Here is a 9586-nt window from a genome sequence, read left to right on the forward strand (position 1 = left end):
ATGCAGGGCACACCCCGCACACGTCCCCACGCCCAGACACGCGTGTGCACGCTGGAGACTGTGTAAAGGTTCGTGACACGTGCAGTGATACATGACCAGCCTGTGCAGGGGTGTGTGACACGTGCAATGATCCCGTGCAGGGGTGTGTGACACGTGGAATGATCCCATGTACAGGTGTGTGACACGTGCAGTGATCCCATGTACAGGTGTGTGACACGTGCAATGATCCCGTGCACGGGTGTGTGACACGTGCAGTGATCCCGTGTACGGGTGTGTGACATGTGGAATGATCCCATGTACAGGTGTGTGACACGTGCAATGACCCAGTGTGCAGGTGTGTGACACGTGCAGTGATCCCGTGTATGGGTGTGTGACACATAGAATGATCCCGTGTAGAGGTGTGTGACACGTGCAATGATCCCGTGTATGGGTGTGTGACACATAGAATGATCCCGTGTGCAGGTGTGTGACACGTGCAATGATCCCGTGCACGGGTGTGTGACACGTGCAGTGATCCCGTGCACGGGTGTGTGACACGTGCAATGATCCCGTGTATGGGTGTGTGCAGTGATCCCGTTCACAGGTGTGTGACACATAGAATGACCCCGTGTACAGGTGTCTGACACATAGAATGACCCCGTGCACAGGTGTGTGACACGTGCAGTGATCCCGTTCACAGGTGTGTGACACGTGCAGTGATCCCATGTATGGGTGTGTTACTCGTGCAGAGCACCAGGAATGCGGTCGGGCAGGTGGTGCTGGCACAGCCCTCGCACACCTGGAGATGCCCAGGCACACCCAGACACACCTGCACACACTCACACACACCTGTGCACACCTGGATATGCTCACACACACCTGGACACACTTGGGCACAGCTGGACACGCTGACACACACCTGTGCGCAGTGCACACACTGGGAGAAGTGACGAGGGGATTGGAGGGGACTGGGAGGGACTGGGGAAATGACGCGGGGAACTGGGAGAGCTGGCACGACTGGGAGGGATTGAAGGGTGACAAGGGGACTGGGAGGGACTGGGAACGGCTGGGGAGGTGACAGGGGAACTGGAAGAACTGGGAGGACCGGGGAGACGGGTGGTGACATGAGGACTGTGAGGGAATGGAAGTGCCTGGGGTGGAATTCGGAGGGACTGGGAAGGGGGTGACACGGGGACTGGGGGGACTGGGGGGACTGGGAGGGGCCGGGGGCGGAGCCTGGGTGCCCCCTCCCTTCTGGGCTGCGGAGGGGACACAGTCTGATACCGTGTGGCACATGTGGCACAGGTAAATGCGACACCGTGTCCGCGCCCACGGCCCCGCCCACGGCTCCAATCCCCGCCCCCACTCAGCCCCGCCCCCTCGGCCCCGCCCCTCGCTCAGGCCACGCCCCATTCCAATTAAGCTCCGCCATTCCGGCCCCGCCCCCAGGCCCCGCCCCCGCCCCGCCCCCGGCCCGGCCCGGCCGGCACCGAGGCCACGCCCCGTTCCTGTCCAGCCCGTCCCCTCAAGGCCACGCCCCCTTTGGAGCCCCGCCCCTTCCACACGATCCCGCCCCCAGGCCCCGCCCCGTTCACCTCCTCCCGCCCAAGCCCCGCCCCTCGCTCAGGCCCCGCCCCCTCCCCGCGCCCCGCTCAGCCCCAGCGCGCTCTGCCCCGCCCCCAGCCGGGCCCCGCCCCCGCAGGCCCCGCCCCCTCCGCCGCACCCTCCGGGGCCGCTCGGGGCCGATCGCGGCGGGGCCGAGCGGGGCCGAGCGGGGCCCGGGCCCGGCATGTTCGGCTGCGTGGAGGCGGCGGCGGCGGCGGCGGCGGCAGCGGCGGCTCCGCGGCGGCTGCACGACGTGACGAACCGCGGGGGCTGCGCGCTGCGCAGGGTCCCGGTGCCCGCCGGCTGCGGGGGCCCCGCCCGTAGAGGTACCGGGGGGGCCCGGGAGCGAGGGGGGGTGAGGGGGGTGGGGAGCGCCAGAACGCGAGTGGGTGTGGGCATGAGGGGGGCGGGGAAGCGTGTCCAGGTGTGGAGTGAGTGTGCAAATGGGTGCGAGAGCGGCTGCGAATGTGCTCTGGGTGCGTGGGAGTGTTCGTGTCGCGAGTGGGTGCGAGGGGTGCGGGGAAGCCCCTCTGGGTATGCGAGTGAGCGTGAGCGTGCGGTGGTTGTGGCACGCGAGGGTGACCGCGCGTGGGTGTGGGGAGCGTGGGGGGGCGAGACCGTGGGGAGGGGTCTCTGGGAGTGCCCCCGAGTGTGCAAATGAGTGTGAGAGGGAGTGGCGGGGTGCGGTGAGCGGAGGGGGCCGGTGCGGGCGTGGGGGCGGTTCCGTGTCCGCGAGTGGGTGCGTGGGTGTGCCGGGGGCTGGGGTGGGGAGCGTGTCCGAGTGGGTAAACGCGCGTGAAAGGGGGGTGAGGGTGACCCGGGGGGGCCGGGGTGGCCTCGCGGGGGTGACGGGGGGGGGTGGGGGGAGTGACTCGCGTGGGCCAACCTGGGCGTGTGCGGGAATGACGCGGGGGGTGGGCGGGGGGCGTGTGCGCGGTGGGTGCCGAGTGTGTAAGGGAGGGACATCCCCAAATTCTCCCCAGGTGGGACCCGGCCTGAGAGGGCTCGGTTTTGGGGGGGTGCAGGGTCCCAGAGCGGTTTTGCGGGGGGGCGCAGGGACGTGGGGACCGCACTGGGGGAATCCCTTTGGCGGGGGTCGCGGGACCTGGAGCCTTTTTGGGGGAGGTCGCGGCCTCCAGGAGCCCTTTGGGGGGGCACAGGGACATGGACCACACAGGACCCCTCTTGGGGGGGGATCGGGGTCCCTGGACCCTGTTTTGGAGGGGCTCAGGGGCCCCGAACCTTGTTTTTTTTGGAGGGGTCGCAGACCCCTTTGTGGGGGTAGAAAGAGGCACCCGGTTTTGGGGGGCGCACGGAGGGGTGTCCTGGGGGTCCCACAGGAGCCCTCCGCGTGTAGATCTGGGCAGAAACAGGTTGGGACGGGAGGGAATCCCCTCAAATCCCCCTCAATCCCCCCCTTCCCCAGTGCCCGTGCCGCGTTGCCCCCTCCCATGTCCTCCCCCCTCCCAGTTCCCCGGCCCAACTGGTTCCGGTCCGGGCCGCGCCCGCCCCCCCCGCGTCCCCCCCGCGCTGCCAATGTGGCACTTTAACCCCTGCGGGGCCGTCCCAAAACCGCCCGAGCCCCCCTCGGCGCGGAGGCGGCGTGGGGGGGCCCCCCCTTCTCAGCAGGGCGGGGGGGGCGTCCCCCCCCGGGCTTTGGCGGGGGGACCCCCGTGGCCCCCCCAGATTCCCCCCCGGGCGGGGGAGCTTCCCTGCCCCCCGTGTGAGGCCGGAGGGGGCACCGCGCCTTGGAGCGGGGCGTCCCCTGATAAATGGGGGTGCCCACAGCGCCGTGCCCCCCCGGATGTTTTCGGGGTGCTGCTTTTTTGGGGGATGACTGCTTTAATTTGGGGTACCCCCCGTTCAAAAATCACACCTATGGAGAGAACACGCATGGTGGGGGCCCCCACACGTGCCCGCCCCCCGCAATGAACCCCCCAGCCCTCGGCGGGGAGTCCCCAGCATTGATGAGGGGGTCACAGCCAGCCCTCCCCAAACCTGGGGTGAGCGCGGGTGGGTCCCCGTGGAGGGGGGCGGGGTGTGGTCCCCAATTTCGGCCCCGTTTTTAGGGTGGGGGGTCTCCCCCGCGCCCCCGCCTTATTTCGGGGTGCCCGTGGCCCGCGCTGGGCGGGGCCCCCCCCGCTCCCCCTCTGCCCCGCGGTTACAAACGCGCCGCTCGAGGCCGGAATTTCCTCAATTTTAGCAATTTTAGGTTTTTTTTAGCAAAACACACAAAACCCACCCCAAAAAAAATCTGAAACCAGCTGCCCCTCCCCCAGCGCCGCCCAGGCTGCGAGCGGGGGGGCTCCTCCCTCCCCGCAGGTCACCCCCGGCACTGCGCGGGGGGGATTTGGGGGGCTGGGGACCCTCCTTCTCCAGAATTTTGGGGTTTGGGGGAGCTGGGGACACCCCGACCCCAGGTTTTGGGGTTTGGGGGGGGGCCGGGGGGAGGGAGGGGTACACTGATACATCCCCCCCCACGGTGGCACCCCCGGATTCCAGCCACCCACTCCCCAACCCCCGATTCTGGGGCTTTGCAACTCAGGTTTTAGGGCCATGGAGGTGACAGTGAGACCCCCAAAATCACACCCCACCTGTGCCTCAGTTTCCCCCACCCCCCGACATGGGACGAGGCCCCTTTGGAGTGGGGCTGAGAGGGGCTGCCTAACTCCCCCACCTTTCCCCCCCCCAGCCCTGGAGCCCTCCCCTGGGCGGGTTTTGGGGGACACGGGCCCCCCCTCGCCACCGCCCCCCCCCCCGTGTGCACAAGCCTTGCTTCGTGTGCAGCGACCGCAGCTCCGGGTACCACTATGGAGTGAGCTCCTGCGAGGGCTGCAAGGTGCGTGGGGGCAGGGGGACGGCGGGGGGAGCGGGGGGCAGTGGGGACCCAGCACTTGGAGGAGGCCCTGGGGGCTCCCAGGGACACTGGGGACCTGCCCCAAGAAAAGGGGACCCCCGAGGCAGTGGAGACCCACTCGAGGAATGAGTGTGGGAGTGGGAACCCAGCACTGGGCTGCTGTAATGGGGGCGCTTGGGGACCCTGTGGGGTGAGTGGGACTCCCCCTGGGGGATGGGGACCCCTCAGGGACAATGGGAACTCCCCAGGCCCTGTGCCCCACCCTGGTATACTGGGGAGCCTTACTGGGATCCCTGGGGATGTGACGCTAGTGCCCCCAGTTTGGGGGTGCCCTGGCCCCCTCCAACCCCCAGCTTTCCCCCTGCAGGGGTTTTTCCGGCGGAGCATCCAGAAGAACATGGTGTACACGTGTCACCGCGAGCGGAACTGCCAGATCAACAAGGTCACGCGGAACCGGTGCCAGTTCTGCCGCCTCCAGAAGTGCTTCCAGGTCGGAATGTCCAAGGAAGGTAAGAGGGGGTCCGGACAGGGGTCCCCCGAAGTTGGGGACCCCCCCAAAGCTTCACTGAGGGGCCCTGGTGGTGCCCCAGGGGGCCTGGGGATGCTCATGGTGGGGATGTTCCTGTCCCATGGGGGAATTTTTGGGGGAGGTGTGGGGAGGAAACCCCTCTGGGAGGGATCCAGCCAATGCCCCTGGCCCCCAAATTGCACCCCATCCCCCCAGCCGTGCAGAACGACCGGAACAAGAGGAAGAAGGAGGTGAAGGAGGATTTGGGGGGGGATGAGCTGAGCCCCGAGCTGGCCGAGCTGGTGCGGAGGGTCAGCAGAGCCCACCAGGAGACCTTCCCCTCACTGGGCCAGCTGGGCAAGTACACCACGGTGAGCAGGGCTGGGAGTCTGGGGGGACCGAGGGGGAACCCCAACCCTCCCCCCAACCCTTGGACCCAGGGCAGGGTTGCTGCTCCCTCCTGTCCCCCCCCAAACACGAGCACTGGGGGCAGCTGGGGCTGGGGAACGTGTTCAGGGGTAGTGGGGCACCAGCTTTCTGTCCCCAGGGGGTTTTGGGAGTCCCTTTGGTGGGGACCCCAACCCTCAGACCCACAGTTGGGTCCCTGTTCCCTCCTGACCTCCAAAACACAAGCGCTGAGCACTGGAGGTCTGGGGGATGAGTTCAGGGGGAGGGGTGCACTGGGACTGAGCACTGGGGGTTGTGGGGAGGGTTTGGGGGGTTACTCATGGGAGGGACCCCAACTCTTGAGCCAAGAGCGGGGTCTCTGCACCCCCTGACCCCCAAAAACTCAGGTGCTGAGTAAAGGGAGCAGCTGGACTTGGGACTGGGGTTGAGTTCAGGGCTGGGGGTCACTGAGGAGGGGGTCCCAGCAGGTCCTGACCCCCCATAACTGAGCCTGTGTCCCCCATAAATTCAGCAGTGACCACATGGTCAGCTGGAACTGAGGCTGGGGGTTACTGAGATTGGGGTCTCATGGGGTCCCAGTCCACCCTGAGCCCCCACAACGGAGCCCATGCCCCACAGAACTCAAGCGCTGACCACCGGGTGCAGCTGGACCTGGGGCCGTGGGACAGGTTCAGGGTGCTGGGGTTGGGGTCCCAGAGGTTCCAGGGGGTCCTGAACAACCCCCCTAACAGAGCCAGGGCTCCCTCTGTCCCCCAGAACTCGAGCGCTGACCACCGGGTGCAGCTGGACCTGGGGCTGTGGGACAAGTTCAGTGAATTGGCCACCAAGTGCATCATCAAGATCGTGGAGTTTGCGAAGCGGCTGCCGGGGTTCACGGGGCTCAGCATGGCTGACCAGATCACTCTGCTCAAGGCCGCCTGCCTTGACATCCTGGTGAGGGCTGGGCTCCACGGGGCTTGGGGGGGCTCTTCAGGATGTTTGGGGGCTTCTCAGGGAGGTTGGGGGCTCCTTGGAGGGGCTTGGGGTGGCCCACGGTGGTCCTGACCTCACCAGCCCACGGACAGACGTCCTGGAAAGGGGCTGGGAGGTCTCCTGGGAGGGCCTGGGTGGGTTTGGGTGTCCCTTGGTGGGAAATTTTGGGGTCCCTTAGGTGCTTTTGGTGACCTTGGGCGATTTTGGGGTGTCCCTGACCCCAACCCCCAGTGCTGTGTCTGTGCTGTGGTAGAGCCAGGGCAGGACACGACAGTGCTCCAGGGTGGGCAGATCCTGGGCGGATTTTGGGGTCCCTGCCCTGTGGCGCTGTGGATCTGCACCTGCTACCTGCCAGAGCAGGACACAATGATGGGATGAGCTGACCCTGGGTGGGTTTTTAGGGTCCCTGGATGGATTTTTGGGCCCCTCTGTGGATTTTTGGTGTCCCTGTGTGGATTTTGTTGTGCCTGGGTGATTTTAGTGTCCCCGGATGGATTTTTGGTGTCCCTGGATGTATTCTCGTGCCCCTTGGTGATTTTGGAGTCCCTGCCCTGCAGATGCTGCGGATCTGCACCCGCTACACGCCGGAGCAGGACACAATGACGTTCTCAGATGGGCTGACGCTGACCCGGACCCAGATGCACAACGCGGGATTTGGGCCCCTCACCGATCTGGTGTTTGCCTTCGCGGGGCAGCTTCTGCCGCTGCAGCTCGATGACACCGAGACCGGGCTGCTCAGTGCCATCTGCCTCATCTGTGGGGGTGGGGACACGGGGGACATGGGGGGGATGTGGGGGCACGGGGACAGGGGACTGAGTTGTGGCTGCTCAGCTGCGGAGGAGGGGACACGAGGGGACATCGGGGGGGTATGGGGGTCTCTAGGACAGACGATGGGCACGTGGGGCCATGGGGACACAAGGACAGGGGCCATGGGGACGATGTCCCAGTGCCTATCCAGGTGGTCTCTCTCTCTCCCCAGACCGGATGGAGCTGGAGCAACCTCGGCGCGTGGAGCGGCTGCAGGAGCCGCTGCTCGAGGCTCTCCGGGTCTACGCCCGGCGCCGGCGCCCGCGGCAGCCGCAGCGTTTCCCCCGCATGCTGCTCAAAATCACCGACCTGCGCGGCATCAGCACCAAGGGTGAGCGACCCCCGGGTCCCCCCCCAACCGGGGCAATCCTGCCAGGACCCCAGAACCCCCCAAACCCCCCTGGGATCCCCCCAAAACCCCCTAGCTGCAGTGATCTTCCCGAATGCTGCTCAGGCACTGCCCTGCAGCATCACCACCAAAGGGAGCAACCCCAAAGCCTCCCGGTGCCCCTCCAGGACCCCAAATCCCACCAGGACACCCCCAAACCCACCCCCAGCACTGGGGGAGTTGAACGTCCTGGGGGGGTTTCAAGGGGGTTTGAAGCTCGTTCTGGTGGTGTTCAGGGTATCTGGGAAGGTTCAAGGTTTTGAAGGTGTTGAAGCTTTTGGGGGGTTTGGAAAGTTGGTGGCTGTTGAAATTTGGGAGGGTGTTGAAGCTCATTTTTGAGTGGGGTTCAAGGTCTCTGGGGGGGGATTCAATCTCTTGGGGGAGTGTCCAAGTTTTGGAGGGACTGAAGCTCATTTTGGGAGTGTTCAAGGTCTTGGGGGGGGTCCAAGGTTTTGGGGGTTCAAGGTTTTGAGGGGTGTTGAAGGGTGTAATTTTTTGGGAGGGGGTTCTGTCTCTCAGGAGGGGCCTGAGTTCGGGTGGTGTTGACATCTTGGCTCCCCCAGGGGCGGAACGAGCCATCACCCTGCGCACCGAGATCCCGGGGCCGATGCCCCCCCTGATCCGGGAGATGCTGGAGAACCCCGAAATCTTCACCGAGGTGGGGGGGGACGGCCATCCCCCACCCCCAGACCCCCCTGCTGCCCAGGACAGCCCCCCTGGCCCCCCCAAATCCCCATAGCACCCCCCCAGCTTGGGGGGGGGGGGGTCCCCAAAGCCCCTCCCCAATGGGGTGGGGTGTTCAGAGCTGCCTTCCAGGGCCCCCCCCTTTTGTTCTGGGGAGGGGGAGCTCCCCAAAGTGCCCCCCACCCCCCAAATCTGGGGAAGGGGACAGAGACTGACAGAGCAAAGCTATTGCCTTAAGCTGGGGGGGCTGGGGGCACCCCCCCAAACCTCAGCTTCAAGCCAAAGCTCCCTGAGCCCCCGCTGCCACCCCCCTTTGTACTGGGAGGGACTTGAGGGGGGGGAGTTTGGGGGCCCAGACCCCCCCCCCCCCCCCCCCCAAGTTAATGCCTGACACTCCCGGGGTGCCCCTCCCACGGTTTATTTATTGGACACAGCGTGGATTTGGGGGGGAGACACCCCCATTCTCCCCCAGGACATCCTACCCCCCCAATCTGGGGGAACCCCCTTTCTATTTGGGGGGGGGGGGTGCTTGTGGGTTTTGCTTTTTGATGCTGTTGGGGTGGGGAGGGACACCCCAAAATTGCCCTCCCCCGGTACCCCCCCCAAACATTACAGAGACCAAAGACAGGGGACACAAGGTGACCCCCACAACCCCCCCATTTCGGGGTGGGGGCTCAAGCCATAGGGTGACCCCAACATCCTGGGGATCCCCCCCACCCACCTGCCCTCCCAAATCTGTTACCCCCAGCCTGGCTGGATGATGGGGTCTGGCCTTACTGCCCCCCCCCCCCCCCACTGCCCCCCCCGAATTTGGGGCTGCAGAGCCCTCGGGGGGAGCCTGTTACACTACACCGAGGGGTGCCCCGCCCGGGGCTGCACTTTCACCCCTATTTATTCCTCTGCGTTTACATCGGGCCCCCCTCAGACTGGGGGCCCCCCCCGCTGCTGACCCCCGCTAACCCCCCCTTTTTGGGGGCCCCCCTGCCATGTTTACAGCCCACCCGCCCCCTCCCAGGCTGGGGGGAGGACACGGGACTTTTCTATTTTTGCAAAATAAAGTGATGGAAATTTTGGGGGGGGTCGTGAATTTGGGAGAGGAGGGGGTAGAGGGGACTTGGGGAGGAGAAGGGAACCGTGGGACCCCCCCCAAGGTGAGGGGGGCACCCCTGGGGTGAGGGGGGGGGGGCACCTCAGGACCCCCCAACTTAGGGATCCCTCCAGGGATAAGGAGGGTACTTGGGGACCCCCCCCAGCAATAAAGGGGGGGCACCTCTGGGCCACTCCCCAGTTTAAAAGCCCCCCCCTCACTTTGTTTGGCATAAGTGGGTTCTGGGGTCCCCCCTCACTCCCTCAAAGGACCCAAATTTGGGGTTAAAAA

At 65.9% G+C, this 9586-nt stretch overlaps 1 protein-coding gene across 1 annotated transcript; it reads left to right on the top strand.

The window, feature by feature from the left end:
* Positions 1-1751: 1751 nt before the first annotated feature.
* Positions 1752-9280, top strand: RARG (retinoic acid receptor gamma). The gene is given in 9 exon segments (XM_032094140.1): positions 1752-1910; positions 4277-4332; positions 4334-4423; positions 4809-4950; positions 5166-5320; positions 6114-6290; positions 6887-7091; positions 7309-7467; positions 8088-9280. Coding segments are annotated over 9 exon segments (1302 nt in total). The 5' UTR covers positions 1752-1768; the 3' UTR covers positions 8264-9280.
* The last annotated feature ends 306 nt before the right edge of the window (positions 9281-9586 follow it).

Source organism: Corvus moneduloides, chromosome 30 (genome assembly GCF_009650955.1).
Source record: "Corvus moneduloides isolate bCorMon1 chromosome 30, bCorMon1.pri, whole genome shotgun sequence".
Lineage (NCBI taxonomy): Eukaryota > Metazoa > Chordata > Aves > Passeriformes > Corvidae > Corvus > Corvus moneduloides.